At 35.1% G+C, this 17,152-nt stretch overlaps 1 protein-coding gene across 2 annotated transcripts in view; it reads right to left on the bottom strand.

The window, feature by feature from the left end:
• LOC110020734 (cleavage and polyadenylation specificity factor subunit 2) overlaps positions 1-17,152 on the bottom strand; it is a 61,319-nt gene that overhangs the window by 21,258 nt on the left and 22,909 nt on the right. For both annotated transcript variants that reach the window (XM_020718929.1, XM_020718930.1), the window contains exons 11-12: positions 16,856-17,040; positions 1,285-1,380 (exon numbers count right to left, since the gene is read on the bottom strand). In XM_020718929.1, coding sequence (XP_020574588.1) covers positions 1,285-1,380; positions 16,856-17,040 — 281 coding nt within the window. The remainder of the gene's footprint in view (positions 1-1,284; positions 1,381-16,855; positions 17,041-17,152) is intronic.

Below are 17,152 nucleotides of genomic sequence, written 5' to 3'. Positions count from 1 at the left end.
GGGGGGTCCCTATTTTTCCTTTTCACTTCTTCCTTCTTAGTACCTTACTTTTTTCCCTCCCTTTCTATTTTCTCTTACTTTTCTTTTCTTCCCTTCTTTACTTCTTAGCACCTTCCAGTTTCAAGTCCTTCCCAAATTCTAAATTTTAACTACTTTTATTCACCCTTATCAAATCTGATTTTCCCTCACTTTATTTTCTTGCCTAAATCTGAAATCCTGATTGTATTTGATTCGTCTTTCTATTTTAAAATCATAAGTTAATAATTTTATATAACATATTAGCACTTTTGGTTAATAAAAACGCCACTTCACTTTGTGCTCTGCCCTTTGCGCTTTGAAGCAAAATAAAGCCTTGTGCATTGCGTTTTGATAACACTACTGTTATCTAGAATAATAAAGATATGTGTGAGGATATATAAGGATGGACATTTAAAAAAAAAAGTGCCTCAAGCAAGTTATACAATAAAATGGCATTTTACAAAATTGTAACTAGGAAAGGTTTATTGTATAAATTTGAGTCCCAAGCAATAAAAAGCTAGTTAATAGTTAAATTAAGCATAGTGAATATGACAATATTAATTGGATGTGTCGCAAAATTGGAAAAGAAAAGATAATTGTAAATAAAATTGAATGATTTGTACATGCACAATGAAGAAGAAAAAAATAAAACCATTAGATGAATATAAAAGTGGTACAAAAGAATAATGAGAAAATAAATGGAGCTAACTTAATATTGATTGAAGTTGTTCAAAAGGATTTGTAAGGAATATTAACACCTCATGAAGCACTTATGCGAGAAAATTTTGAAAATAGGCCCCAAAAAGTTGAGATAAACTTCAGGTCTCTTGATGATCTTTTTAGAAGAAGATATTTTTCTCCTTTAGAAGGAACATTATACACACAATTTCTACAAAATGTCGCATGCTTGAGATAAAAAAATAAACAAAAAAATATATAGAACAATTGTATAACATTAAAAGGTTGTTCACCTCAAGTATCTGATGCTTGAGGATGGGCACTAGTAATGAGATTGCCTTTCAAATGAATAATTTAGAAGGACGAATACAGTAATCAAGTGACACCTCAATGTTCTTAGTCACCTAGTGATACCGAGGTTAAAGAAACCTTAATATATATATGATTAATTCATTAAACTGAACAGCTTTCTAAAAGGTGCAATAATGATCAGAACAACAAGCTTTGCAATTTGACCATTTAAAAGTTTCTGTTACTTAAACTATGCATATGTAGATACTTGAAGCAATGAAGTTAACAAAAACGTACAGTCAATTCATTTGAAACAACTTTCGAAGGAGTGGTATCTAGTAGCAGATGAGCAGATCCTTCATCAAGTTTATTATCTATATCACCTCCAAAGCCCTGAAAAAAAAAAGGAACACACAAAATCAATGAAGATCAAATACTAACCACTGCAATACCTGATAAGAAATGGAACTCCACCGTTAAATGCTAATAAAAAAGCAATAGATCCGACTGCTAGGCAAATCAGCAATATGACGCACAAAATCATAAAACATTGACACTTGACGTTCAATTAATTTAAACTCTTAATTTTAAAAACTACTTATTTCTTTTGATAAAAAATAAAAATATAGAAAGAATCAATTCAATTAATTGAATAGTTTCTACTACAAAAAGTACATAGAAATTTAGAACAGCGAATATCATGCACTTGTAGTAACCCAAATTATATAAAACTTGGATGACATTAATCATGAATTCAACTAAACGTAAAATTTACAAAAATAAAATAAAGTAGACGTCATCAAAATAAAATAAAATAAAAAACAAGCAAGGTGCTTGTAAAGGTCGATTGACAATCCCCAAAATCTTCAAATATTTCACTTGACCAAAAATAAGTCGTGAAAGTAGAAGGAATAACAAATCTAAAAAAATATAATTAAATATTCTTGTACCTGAAAAATACCTCAATTTATAAGAAAACCCCATAAATAGTTATGATTGATTGCTTATGCGGCAGAAAATAAAATCAATCCAATCTCACACAAATCCAGGACATATTGGTCTTACAAAATTCTCAGTCATCTCTACAAACAATATTTATTGTTTGGCTTGATTTTTCAAGAGATTAGAACAAAGCACCATCCAAAAATATATCTCCATGAAGAGCTTTATATTCTTGATTTGAGGCTTCCTATGGGCACAAAAACCTATGTATAATTATGCCTCTAGTTAACGATAGAGAACTTTGATTAAAACTAGTTTTCAGGCACGAAAATTTAAAATGATAGTCGAGTTGGATTGGGCAGAGAAAGATGCATTCATATGGCTGAGAGCAAAAGGTGGGTGAGTAAAAGATATCCAATCAAAATCTCATAGTTATATAATCTCTATTTATTACAATACATGATCTACTTCATTAAAGGAGGCAGTAGATTCAATCTAATCGAAAGTTCCTTATCATCAGCACCATTTTATATTGTCTAAGGGTACCTCATTGGACGAAGGGAAACCAGGTTGAGGGCCTATTGCATGACAAATCTTGGATAATATAGAGCTTCACGCCCTATCAAATGCATCATATGGCTCATAACTCATAGTAAAACATTAAAGAGCATATAAGATTGGCAGCCCCTTGTTTGTGGTTGAAGGGAATATTTTTGGTATGACAACTTGACCAGAAGGAATTCTATCATGCCCTTATTAATGGTCATATGAGCGTAGGAAAAGAAACAGACATTTTGATCTTTGGCAAAGTTAGACATAAATTTCTCACTACTGACAAGCTCATGCGGAGGGTTGACGGATGGTAGTCAAATAATCCTTGAGCTATTAGTCTTTATACAATTTTTTTTCTTATATGTGTGGGTATGGGTCCATTATATTTATTTTTACTTTATATGTGGCAAACGGGTAGGCGTGGTCGGTGACTTTGTAGCCAAAAGTTTTAATGATATCATTAATCTCTCCAATTAAGATTTATTTTAAATTAACACATCATAGAGATGAAGAGAGGATTGGGGTATTTTCCTTAATGACTAAGAGCTATTTATTTCTTGATAAACCCCTCGATTAAAAAAATTTAATAATTGAATTCATAAATGGACAAGATGTTTTCAAGTATTTTGATTTATTTGAATTGCAGGTGTTGAAAGCACATGCTGAAAAGATAGGATGACCAATAATTGGAGAAGACATTTTCAAGGAAATTTGTTAATTTGTCCCATTTGTAAGAGTCACTATGCCAACCGGAGATTCCACAACACCCATGTATGACACTAAATGTTCTATTTGGGGCAGTTACAACCATTTGAAGTAGTTGCTACGGCGAAGCTATTGGGGGTGAAGTTGTGTCTGTTTGGTTAATTCAACTATGTAGGAAAATTGTTTCAGTTGTTTCTGAAATAAAGATCGCATTGCCCTTCTACATATGGTATATGTAAGCTAACCGATTCAAAACTAACACATACATGATAACACAAGTGACATTCATAAGCTCTGAATAAGTCACAAGTACAAAATATTACATCAAAAGTTATACCTCACATAATACTGAGGATCACAAAAATTAAAATTATAATAGCAACAAGTCCAAAATATTATATTATTTCTTTCCTAATTCGATATTTTAAATTAAGTTTTTCTGTGCAGGAACTATTTATATGTTGTTGTTTTATGGTTTGAAGGACTTTTGACTTGATTTGTCTTTTGGAGATGTTTTCTCCTGATTATCTCTATTGAAGTGATGTATCCTTAGATTTCTTTTAGGTGGTGTCCGTAACTTGATAGTATCAAGGTGGTGATCTCTCCCCAAACACACAGAGGCCTCCATCATTGTTCGTAGTAGGAAAACTGCTTTTCTCAGTTTTGGTTCATTGTCCCACCGTTATCAACAGCACAATTTCACCCGATACCCCTCCTTGACTTCTGTGTTTCACTATTTTGTGGTTTTCCTTGTTGTTTTCAGTCGGAATAGCCACCGTACATCATCTATCCCTCACCAAATATCGTCGATCGCCCAAAATTTTATCTACTTACCATTCCTCTACCTCCTCCCTGTTAGACTCGCTTCCTAAACACCTTCTAGGAGCCCTAAATTGATGTCAATTTGTTTCAGAGCCCGGAAAATCCAAGATTTTTTAGGGATTTGTCTTTTTTTTCCTAATCCAAAATTAAAAAAAAATTCCACCATTCCCAAATTATTCCTGTCAAAATTCCTAACTCTAACCCTAAATTTTCAAAATTCATCTTTCTTGCCTCAAACAAAAATCCACTACGACGCTTTCCACAAAAAGCGTAAACCTTGACCACCATTAAATCGCAATGCTAAATCTGCCAGAAAACTAAACAAGAGGAAATGACATAATACTGCTTATAAGAAATTCACAAAGAGGTGTTAGAAAATTTCCTATGAAAAATATGCAGTAGGAAATCCCCTAACTGCAACAAAGCCTTACTGCATTCGAAAGAAAACAATTCGGAGATATCACCCGTAGCCATAAGAGTGACTTGCCAAATCAAAATAATGAAATGAACCACTTCCATCAGACAACTTTCAGTGATGAAAACAACTATCCTAAAGATTTGGCATGAAATATCAAAAGAGAAGCCAAGATCTTAGAGTAAAAATCGATTATAGGATTTTGACGGTCGCAGGGATCTGAAAAAATGCATCGAGTGGCCCCAGGCAGTAAAACGGGTCTTTGAATAAAAGTATATTCCACCGAACATAATGTTAAAGCTAAGATCAGTCAATTTAAGGAATAGTGTATCTCTTTGATGAGAGAATTTAAAGATTCTTCAACAACGAAAAAGTAAGAGAAACTTTACTTCCAGGTTCAAGATGAAATGAGAGATGCAACTCAAGTACCTGCTAGCACATTACATACAAGACATGTTCTTGAGGCCTCACCGCTTACAACAATAATATCTCTAAGTAGAGGAATACCCAGCTGAGTTTAAGCGACTTATGTCAGAGTATGAGCTAGTGGAGCCCGAGGAGAACATCACAACATAATATCTGAGGGAAATGAGACCATCCATTGGCTAGGTGGTACAGTTGCAGTCTATTTGACATTCCAAGATCGCCAGACCCTTGCGCTGATGGTGGAGAGACAACATTGCAATATCAGGTCTACACAACCCTCTAAGCAAATTTTAAACATCGAAACAGGCAGCATGAGCACACCCATGGAGCATCCAAGCCGGCCTCTCCTGAGGAGAAACTAGTTAATAGTGGAGAATGGGTGAAGCCCACCAGCATCCACCCAGAGATCAGTCTTAGCCGAAAAGTGCTTCAAGTGCCAATGATTTAGGAATATTGAATCAAATTGCCTAAAAAAGAGAGTGATCTCTTTCAATGAGAAAGGAACAGTTGAAGAAATCGATAATAATCCAATAAGGGATGAAGACTTCAGAGAGAAGACTCAACTTCCAGTCAACGGGAAAGAGACGCTAGTGATTTAAGCTAGTTCATGAGAGACTCCAACTAGATTAACATTGATTGTTCTAGAATATAGTGAATACGAGGAGCCGATACCAAAGAAGAGGCAGCCCCTACTAAGGGAATTACTGAATATCTTGATCGACAGTTTGCCTCCTAGGTGATTGTCACTAAGAGTGGTTCAGCATGCCACAAATTTCATTCCAAACATACTTGTTTATCAGATATGCCAAGCCAAGTATGAGAAATGGGAGAAGCATGTTTCATATATAATGGCTCGACGGTTGGTTTGTGAGAATATTCACCCTTATGTGGTTCTAGATTTGGTTGTGTCAAAAAAGAATGACAACTTATTATATCAAGACAGTCTTTAAAATGGTAAATGTGTTTCCAAGTTGCATAAAATGAACGTGAGCCTAGAGTTTGGAATGGGACTACCTTTAATTATGTTTCCGTATTTTTTTTTATTTTTTGTTATTCTTCTTTTATTTCTTTCCTATTTCGCTATTTTTAATTAGGTTTCTCTGTGAGGAAACAATTTATAAGTTGTTATTTTTTGGTTTGAATAACTTTTGGCTTGGTTTATGTATTTTAGAGATGTTTTCTCTCGGTTATCTCTATTAAAGTGTTGTATACTTAGACTCGGAGGCTTCTTACATCATCCAACTTGCAGCAACAACTGTTCACAGCAGAAAAATTGCTTCTATCAGTACTAATTCGTTGTCTTGTCATTATCCACACCACAATTTCAACCGACAACCCTCTTCTACATTTGTGATGCACTGTTTCTAGATTTTCCTTCTTGCTTTTTTATCAGAACAGCCACCGAACATCATCAATCCCTCTCCAAATATCATTGATTGCCCAAAATTTCATCCCCTTACTATTTTTCTACCCCTATAAGCCCCAGATCAGTATCACACCATCTTGATCCAATCAAGTTATAGGCATACCGCCTGATAGAAATCCAACGATACAATAGCCCAGTAGATAAAATAGAGAGAAAACACCTCCAAATAACATAAACTAAGCAAAATGCTGCTAAACCAGCCCAAACAAAACCAATATAGAATACCCAAAGCAAATTAACGCTAATTCTAAATAAAATAACATAAAAATTTGGGCCCCAAATGGCCTAGTGGAGGCAAATTAATAAAAATATCCCACTAACATTTACGAGACGTGAAATCCAGGCACCCGCACATCTTGGGATCGCATGATCACGAAAACCCATTGATCACGCACGAGACATCTCTCCCATCAGAAGCACACTTAAGAGAATTGAATTGTGGAACATTCTCTTTAGGCAAACTCAAATCATAATCTACAAAGATTTTGGCATTGGCTATGGATCCTTAACAAGTTCTTTGTTAACAAATATAAAGAAAGTTCTAATGCCAAAAGATTCATTTTAAAGTAAAAGAGCTAGAAAGAATTATCAAAAAAAAAAATTATCGTTTGTGAACAAATAATTAAGAAACTTGTGTTTGAATCATTTGTTAAGCATGTCAAACATGAACAAATATTTTGAGCTCAATTTTTAAGAACATAAAGCATGAATACACTTTCATTTGCTATATTCAGTTGTTATTCAATCTCTCTCTCTGTTTGTGTGTTTGTGTGTGTGTGTGTGTCAAATTTATTAAATGGTTAATAGAAAAATAGCATGTTTGTATCATGTTCAACTCTTTTTTTTTTTTGTAGAAAGTACGTGATACATGTTTGATTAGGAAGAAATTATTTCCTTTACTCAAAATATATTTCAATATATGATTTTTCCTTTATTAGATATTGCTTAATTTTCTATTTTTCTATTTTGATGGATTTTCTAATTCAAAAGGATCCTAAATTCCTTTTTTTTTTTTTTAACTGTAACTGATATATCGGTCATTTTAATTATATATACTAGGGTTCAAGTCATTCTAAGTGAATAAAAATTTTCTCATAATGCATGGAATCAGAGCATTTCCGAGAATAAATCTTGTCCATGTTGAATCGCAGAAAATAGCATATTAGAGTGTTGAAATATTGAGTAACACTCAATTCTCGTTGTTGTAGATCATGTGGTAGAGACTCAATTTCAAATAACTCTAAGGAGTTTTCAGTGCTAGAGTAGGCTTCTCATGCTGTTTTTTATATCTCCTTGTTGTCCAATGGAGCAGGAAGTTTAAGAATCCACAAATGCTACTTTTCAATCACTAGAAAACTATACAACTTCATGGATGACACATTCTTTAAAAATCGATATTAATTTTTCAAATCTAAAATTCAAGGGGAGAAATTGAGAAAATATCATATTTGGGACTTTCTCCAAGATACTTAAGCCATTTTTCCGTCAACTAAATCAAACATTGTCACTCAATTAACTGAATCAAATCCTACTGTTCAACCAACTATGAAGAACCAAACTCTATCATTAACTATCCCAATTGTGTCTACTTCATCTCAACTTGACACCAAATATTAGGAATTCACGTCTATACAAGAAGTAGAAGGATCGCTGAGTAAGTAGAGGAACTATCTAAACCCAAGACTATCAAGAAACGAAACTAAGCCCTTCTGCATCTGATAAGCATAATGGTATGGATTCTTAAGTCAAGTCAATCAATTGCAAGCAGAAAGTGTCTGAAGATGCACTGGTAATCCAATCAAAAGATATTTAGCTTATGAGAAGTTTCTACTATCTTACAGGGCTTTTGTGGCAATCATTGATAACGTATAGGTTTTTAACTCTATCTAAGAGGTTCTAAAAGCTCCAACATTGAAACAAGAAATTGAAAAAAAATTCAGGCTCTAGAAATAATAATGCATAAACACTTAAAGAATTTCTTCATGGAAAGCCATCTAGGCTGCAGATGAATATTCAGGATTAAATACAAAAAAGATGGAAGTGCAGAGAAGTTTAAAGTCAGACTGCTAGATAAAGGTTCCAAGAAGTTATATTGGAACAGCAGATTGGTTTGCAAGTTGAAAAAGTATTTATATAGCTAAAAAATCTCCTCATACTTGGTTTAACAGGTTTACTAAAAGTGTGATTACAAATGGATATCATCAGTGCCAAGCTAATTATAATATAATCCTAGAGGTAAAATTGTTATTTCCATAGTATATGTGGATGATATTATATTGATATGTGATAATTCAGATGAAATGATTAGACTAAAAATGATATGCTCTAAGGACTCCTCAGATAATTTTTGGGAATGGAGTTTGCTTGATCTAAGAAGAGAATTGTTAAATCACAAAGAAAGTAGATCTTAGACCTGTTAAATGAAACTCGCATACTTGGATATAAACATGCTGACACCCTCATGGATCCCAACAAAAAGAGGAATAAAAATGAAGAAAAAAGTCTAGTTAACAAAGGAATATATCAAAGTCTTATGGGCAAGCTATTATCACAAAAAAGACCTAATATCGCATACTCAGTCAGTGTAGTAAACCGCTACATGAATAATTCAAGGATCATTTGGAGACAGTGAACAAAATTTTGAGACACTTGACGATGGCTACTAGACATGGTTTGATCTTCAAAAAAAACTGAAAACACCGTGATATTTAGACATACACCGCAAAATAAGTAACTTATAGGAAATCAAACACTAAAAACCGTTCATGCGTCTGTGGTCATTTGGTCACTTGGAGAAGAAAAATATACTCCCACGTCATATTATCTCAATGAATACAGATTTTTCTCAAAAATTTCATTTTTATATGTTCAAAATTTACTCTTCTATTAGAATTCTAACAAGTTGATCACAAGAATATTATTCACGAATAATTGCAAACGCGGTCCAATACCCAAACCCACCAAATTTTGAATTAGTTGAACATGAATAAACTACTAGTTTGCTCAAGACTTAGAACACTAGACATAAAGCAAGAGGAGAAGAAAGAAGTATGAAGCAATAAGAATCAAAGGAACTAATTTAATTTATAATTTCAATTTCATGCCTATTACTTCAAAACCTTAAAATATCAATTTTCGAACTGAAGAGTTCGATGAGTAAATACCATTGAAGTCGCATCATGCATCTGTTATGATGCAAGAAAAGGCTCTGGAGAAGGCCTAATGCAGGTAAAAACTCTGGAGGAGCAGAAAAGTTTGGAAGTCTACAGGGAGAAACTGGTGAAGGCAATTTAACTGGCCAACATCTCTCACGTAAAATGTCGGTACAAAAGAGCCTTATCGAAAAAGACTGTGAATGGAATTCAACAGAACGAGTACATGCAATGACAAAATACTCAACAAGGAGAAAATTTTCCATCGGTAAATAACATCCAAAAACTACTTTAATTGCATGAAACACAACTTCAAAAAATCAACACCAACTAAGAGGCCCAACAGATGAACGCGGACAATGAAAGCGAGCAAATTACAGCCTCAAACATGCCGACTCTTGATCATGTTCATCAAAACAATAACCTAGCAAAGCATCCAATGCGACCGCAGCCTGGCTAGGTGTAATAAAATCAACAAAGTATAACACAAACGAATCTTCTCTAGGAAGCTTAGAATCCTTAGTCACAAGTCTCACCTCTTGGAAACCTACAAATCGACGAAATACATTAGAGACTTCACTTCGTGTACATTCGGTTGGAAAGCCTTCACAAACAATGTGTTTGATGCATCAGGAGGAAGAGGTTTTTCTACCCTCCCACTACCATATCCAATTATTTGACTATCCATTCCTATATGAGATGGCATGTGTGGATCATCAACTGCATGGCCACATATTCCCCCCACCAATGGGCCTTACAGGTTCAGCAATAGCATAAGAAGACAAGCCCTAGATGTTTTATTTTCTTTACGGCTTGGCTCGTGAAAAAAATTGATGGATATTAGAGGTACGTAGATCCGCGCCAGCAGGTACTGGTGCCTCCAACACCCGCTCTGTTGAAGCGCCCTCACCCCGAGTAATGTCAATATGCCAAGTCCTCCAGAAATACTTGGTTACTACCCACCAAATGAAGATAGAACAGTAGTTGGGGTCATCAGAGATGCAGGGTCCATCAATTCATCTAACGATTCCTACTGCAGGAAGTATGAGAACTTAAGAAATCTTTAGATGGGTGAGGAGGCCTGCAGGTGAGGTTTCATGGGGAGGCTTGCAGGTAGATTTCACGAGAGAAGTGTCTCTACAGGAAGCAGAGTTGGCCACAGAAGGGAGACTGGCGACTGGAAAGGCTATAGGAGGGAATTCCGGAGGCAGAAAAGGTTGTTGGAGAAAATTCTGGTGGCGGGGCCTGCAGGGAAAGAAAGTTTCCAGTGAAAAATCTGAAAAGAGGTGGAAGAAAGAATCTGCAGCACGGCAAAAATTGTTAGCTACAGAGAATAAGAAGTTTTCGGCGGAAGGAGACTCTAGGATTTGCTTCAAGGCTTTGATACCACATTGAAATTCAGAATAATGTGGAATGATATCATTGATATGAAATGGGGCTATAAATAACCCTTATATGAATTCTAGAATAGGAAAGACAATAAAAAGAAAATAACAGAAAGGAAATGTATAATACAAATATCTTCAATTAATCAATTCATATTAATTACTTGGACATAAAAAAATAAAATTAGCATAAAATAGGAAAGAAAATAATTTCAATCAAAAGAAATAAATTTAATCACCATATCTTCTAACAAGAATAAATTATTTCTTAATATAACTTTTAACATATAGCATTTCACCACCAAAGTTCACGAGAGCTTTGCTCTTTTTTCAAGAATAGTGTATATAACAAGATGTGCTAGGAGTGGATAATTTCTAGTATTGAAATAGAAATATTGTGACCTAACATTGTGTGCTAGAAGTAATCAGCTTCTCATGTTGAAGTAAAAAATGTTGAGTGGAAACTCTGCCCAAAAATAAAATAACACTTTCTATTGTTTTTGAATAATGATGGTACAAGATAGTTGCTCGACTCGACCTATTCCTGGAGTGAAGGATAATAGTTATGGTGGCAAGCTCTAGTGAGAATCCTAGTACTAGATTGGGCCAAGCGAGGAAGTGGATCAAGAGATGGCTGAGCCATGTAAATATCGATTGTGTCGTATAACTTAGATTTACTTTCTATGAATATTTATTTATCTTGTCATTTATATTCCCACATTCTCGTAATACATGCAATATAAACTCTTTTAACTAGTATAAAGTAGAAAAAAATTATTTGTGCACCAAAGGTATATGTTTTAAATATAAACAGATGTATTCAGTTCAGTATCATATCATTATTCAAATCCTGGTTTTTGTAAGAAACAGTTTTATGAGTTTTGATAGTGTCATTGATACCGTTTTAGGGCTCCTAGAAGGTTTTTAGGAAGCGGTTTTAGCGGGGAGGTGGGTGGGAAATGGTACGAGTGGGAAGATAGGGGCGATCAATAGCATTTGGAAAGGGGTGGAGGGCTAAATCTACTATTAGAGAGCAGATTGGATGTTGTCGGCAGCTATCTAGCTGAGAACAGCAGATCGAACAACAAATGTTGAGATATGGATGGCAAAAAGGATCCACCAACCTGTTGTTGAGCAAGAAAAAGACACGCCACTTGCAAAAGAAAGATGATATAGCATCTAGAGAGTAGGAATAAGAGAAAATTCTCTCACAATTCATAAACTCAAAAACTGAAAAAATCTAGACAACTCTACTAAAGCATATACAAAAATGCCCAAGTAAAAATAATCTAATTACAAAATCAAAAAAAAAGAAAAAGAAATATGTAATAATCAGAAAAGGTAAAGAAAATCACTATAATTAAAATTAGATTTCCACTCCGGACAAGATATCCTCCCACGATTGTGGATGGACTTGCAATCACGCATATATGGCTTAAGCATTCGCGTCACAATCCCCGAGTAAGAGATGCTTCACCATCATCTCTAGAAAATTCTAGAATCAATCAACCACCACCATATAAACTCATCGCTTTATTGTGTCTGAGACAGTTCAACTACAAAATTTATACTCGTGCTCATACCCTGTAACTCTAAACGCATAAACCATTCCAAAGTAAGTCTTGAAAAAATAAATAACTATTTTTCTTTGGCACAATAAGAATTGAAGCTACATCTATATAGTATTCTCACAAACTAGAGCTCTAATCATCAAACGTGAAACATGCTTATGCAATGTATCATACTCGGCTGGTCGCATCTCATAGGCGAGTTGGTTTGGCAAAAGAAATTCTAGAATGAGTCAAATGGCATGTTAAATCTCTTTCAATCATAGCACCTAAGAGGTAAATTATCAGTCAAAACATCTGACAACTCTCTCAACAAGCGTTGGCCATTTTTGGGTATCAATTCTTCGAACTCACTATCTTCTAGGACAAATAATGCTAATTATGTTGGAGTCTCTCTCATGGGCTCAAATTGAATCATTAGCATCTCTTCCTCGCCGATTGCAAGTTGATACTCCTCTTTAACATATTCATCCAATCCTATGTCGTTGTTTATTTGTTCAACTGCACTCTTCTTAATAAAAATATCATTCTCATGTTTGGGCAATCTTATGTAATGTGCCCAAAACAGTGGCACTTATAACACTTCTTGGTTGGGACAGATCTAGGAGTGCTGGGGCGCTCCATATTTTCTCCACTCTGGATTGACTTCTCCTCTAACGGGGTTAGCTTGGGTGCTCCACTAGCTGCACTCTTGTTGCATAATCCTAGGATTGAATTCTGCCTATAAAATATGTGGATCACCAGGTGATGTTACTGTTTCTCCAACTTCAAAACTAAAGTTTGTTCACCAAGTAAGGACCAAGACGATTGAAGGTGCACCACATTATTAATAGAGTGTCTCAATAATCCAAGATACCTCACCATTGTATGCTCCTCTAATTTCACCAACTAATATTTCAGTAGAAGCTGATCAAATTTTGTTGTGTACTCCACCAAAAAATCAACTGGCGTAGGTGGAGTTTACTGAACATATCATGTCAGTAGTGCGGGGAAAGGTATTGGTATTGTGTTTCCATTTTCATCTTATATATCGGATGATGATTTTGTTTTTTCGCTCGCGCTGGCGAAGACATTTCAAGTTCACCCGCCATAAAAAAGCATTCTTACTTAACTTAATTGTGGCTAACTCGACACTTTTGTTAAGTGAAACATCCATATACTCAAATAACAATTTCGCTATCTGAAGTAACTCAATGAAATCATATGGATCCATGATATGGTAAGTCAATTTTATGGTAAGCCAATCTTTAATCCAACATCCTAGACTCACCTCCAATATTTTATACCAAATTGGTGGGATATGGGTTCTTCATTACTAAAAATTGTCTGGTGAAAGGGATTCGCCTCCTCTAGATCTAACAAGTCACTGTTGTTGCTATGAGTGATCTCATCGGATTGTCTCCTCTCAAGCTTCTATTATAGTTGAAAAATTTCCCATTGTATATATAAACACCCCATTGAGGGTTTCTCCTTAGTGGCATTGTTTCATTTTCTCTTAAGCAAGTTTTCGGCAGGTGTAGGGTTGCAGATAAAAAGGTTGGTCGAGGTTTAATATTTTAAATTAAGGTTAGGGTTAGGTGAATGATGTAGGTTTTTTTTTTTTTTTTTTTTTTTTTTTTGTGGGTATTTTATGTTAAAATGTATAGATTCTTAGTTTAGGTACAGGTTAGATAAATCCTTAAAAAATTAGAATTTTTCGAGCTCCAATACCAAATGATGTCGTTCTAGGGCTCCTGGAAGGTGTTTGGGAATGGCCATAGTGGGGAGGTGGTTGGGGAATCGTACGAGGAGGATAAAGCGACTGATGGTGTTTGGAAGGGTATATGAGGCTAAATCTGCTACTAGATGGCTGATTTGACGTGATTGATGGCTATTTGAACCAATAACAGCAGGTCAAACGACAAAACGACAAGATAAGGGTGGCGATGAAGTTCCACCACCTATTCCTAAGCAATAGATAGATACCAGGGGTGTAAAAGAGCCGAGCTTGAGCAATCCCAATGTTTGCTCTTGTTCGGCTAATTCAATTTTTGGTTTGTTCGTGCTTAGCGCATTCAAAATGGCTCGTGGCTTGTTTATTCAAATTAAGCTCTTGTTCAGCTCAAACTTTAACTTGAATTAAAATTTTAATGATAAATTTTTTATTTTAAAACATTTTCAAAATAACATAAAATATAATAATATCTACTTCACCGAATTGACGTGAAGTTTAAAGTTTCAGCTTTGTTTTTACATTTATAATGGTTGATATTCTCATTACTCTCGAAGTCCCGATGTGGGACTAAACCTAATGCAAAATTGGGGCGGGCAGATTCAGCATTTTAGGACCATTTACATACATACTACCAAATTCTTATGTATTTATATATGTAACATTTTCATCAATGTAGTAGGTGGGCCGCGCGGAGTTTATTGCAAAAATCTAGGGACATTCACATCCACGCCGCCCCATTTTATGTATTTACATATATAAAATCTAAAATTTCTTTTTTTAAATTTTGAGGGGCAATTACATACATACCACCAAATAATTATGTATTTACATATCTAACATTTAAATTTTCTTTTTTAAGAATATGAGGGGCACTTACATACCTACCACCCAATTCTAATGCATTTACATATCTAACATCTTAATTAAAAAAAAAAATGTGAGAGGCACTTGCATGCATACCACCCAATTCATATGTATTTACATACCTAAGATCAAAATTTTCTTTATTACATTTAAATAAATCAAATTTTTGATATAGTATCAAAGATTTCATCATTATTTTAATTTTTAAATATTATTTCTATTTTATTTAATTAATTCGAGCTACAAAGAATCAAACACGAACGAACAAAATTTTGTTCGTATTTAGCTCGTTTATAAATAGAGCACAAAAAAATATTTTTGTTAGGCTCATTTTTTTTAACAAACGAATCGAACACAAGCTACCTAGCAAGCCGATCCTGCATCTGCATCTATTAAGGATCCCAAAACGCCATTTCAGGACAAGCCACCCGAACACGCGAACCAAACGGTGTGGTGACGTTTTCAAAACGCCGCCTGCACCAATAAACAGTCCAAAATAGACCCTAAGTCTCTATAATTGTGAATACTTAATGTATATCTAATTTGGGCATTAATTTTATTATTTCTTAAATCTGCACATTGAACTAATTGATGTATTACTAGAATTTAATGTGTCATGTTTATTTCCACTGAATTGCATTGGATTGAGAGGCCTTTGAGTTCGGAATGATTCTCAAAAACAAAAATCCTTGAATGTAACTTCACACCAAATTCAAACCCCCCTACTCTTATAGGTGCAAGGTATGGAGTTGACCCAAATCACAATAAATATTATTATTGAAATTCAATAGGGTCACAAACAAAGACTCTTCACAATAGAAAAACAACACAAACATAAAAGACACTCTAGGGCGATGGCGAAGGTGGTGGATGGCGGTTGGACAGCAGGTGGGTTTCGAATTGGAAGGTTGTGGCAGTAGTTGGAGGGCTGTGGGGGAGTTGCTGCAACAGGATAGAGGGTAGGAGAGGGATGTGGCAGCAAGTAGAGGTGCTTGGAGGGGTTGGTGGCAGCAGGTAGAGGTTCTTGGAGGGGTTGGCGGCGTCAAGTTCTAGTGCAGGCGGGACTGGGGGTAGCATATGTGGTAGTTGAAAGGGTTGGCGGCAGCAGGTTTGGGGAAGGGGCTAGCGGCAGCAGGGACAATAAAGGGAGGAGAACAGGGGGGTGGCAGCAAGGGAGAACGGCAGTGAGCAATGAAAGAAAGGATGTACACCACCTCGAGACAAGTTACAGCCAGAGGACCTCTCACCATGGGATGCAGCTCTGGAAAGTAAAAAAGAACGTCGGAGGTTGTCCTGACAGAAACTTTAAAGGAAAAACTAACCCTAATAAAATAAAACAACATATACATAGTAGTACATAAATAAGAGGGATAAGAGGGCAAACCTAACCTAGACTGAAGGGTTGGCCGGTCCCCTTATGGCTCTCCCCGGGTGATACTCGCGTCAGTGCATTTGACTTTTCTTTCTTCTACCAATTTATCATAAGCCTAAACTTTGATTTTTGCGATGGCACTCAATTGCAGCAATGGTTAATATGACATTTCATTGAAACCTGTAATGTTCTTTGCAGAAATTATAAAAGCCACAACCACGGAAACTCTAGGGGCTCTTTTCCACACTCGAAAAATTTCCTCTAAATATATATTCATGGTCCTAACCGCTATTCAATATTCTACACTTCCTACCATCTCATATTAACAAATCACTCCATCTCTGCACAATGCATTGGATATAAATTAATATTTCCCTAAATTGATTGAATGTAAATACTGGAGTTGATTGGATGTAAATTATAAGATCAATACTTTCAAGAAAGTTGATTGAATGTAAAATAATATTTCTTTAAAATGACAAGTCTAGCTCATGCAAGCTCTCTCAGAGTAGCAACAAAACTTACTTGAGCTGATGCCCCATTCATATCTTCATCCTTGATTATGTAATCATCAGGATTTATAACTTCGCCATAATCATCCCATTCAGCTGAATTCTCAAAATAAGGGAACATTGGAGCAACAGAAGTTGCTGGAGGAACAAACCCATCTATGAAGATATCCCGAAATCCACCAACACGTGAGGCAGTAACTGGCACATATATAATAGAAATAACAATAGCAGTTAGTTCTGCAAGGTAAAGCATCCATCACAAGCATATACATGCATACATGCATACATACATATATATATATATACATAT

The sequence above is a fragment of the Phalaenopsis equestris genome, unplaced genomic scaffold, assembly GCF_001263595.1.
Source record: "Phalaenopsis equestris unplaced genomic scaffold, ASM126359v1 Scaffold000107, whole genome shotgun sequence".
NCBI lineage: Eukaryota > Viridiplantae > Streptophyta > Magnoliopsida > Asparagales > Orchidaceae > Phalaenopsis > Phalaenopsis equestris.
Note: the sequence above shows the minus strand (reverse complement) of the source record. Positions and strands in the feature narration are given on the sequence as shown.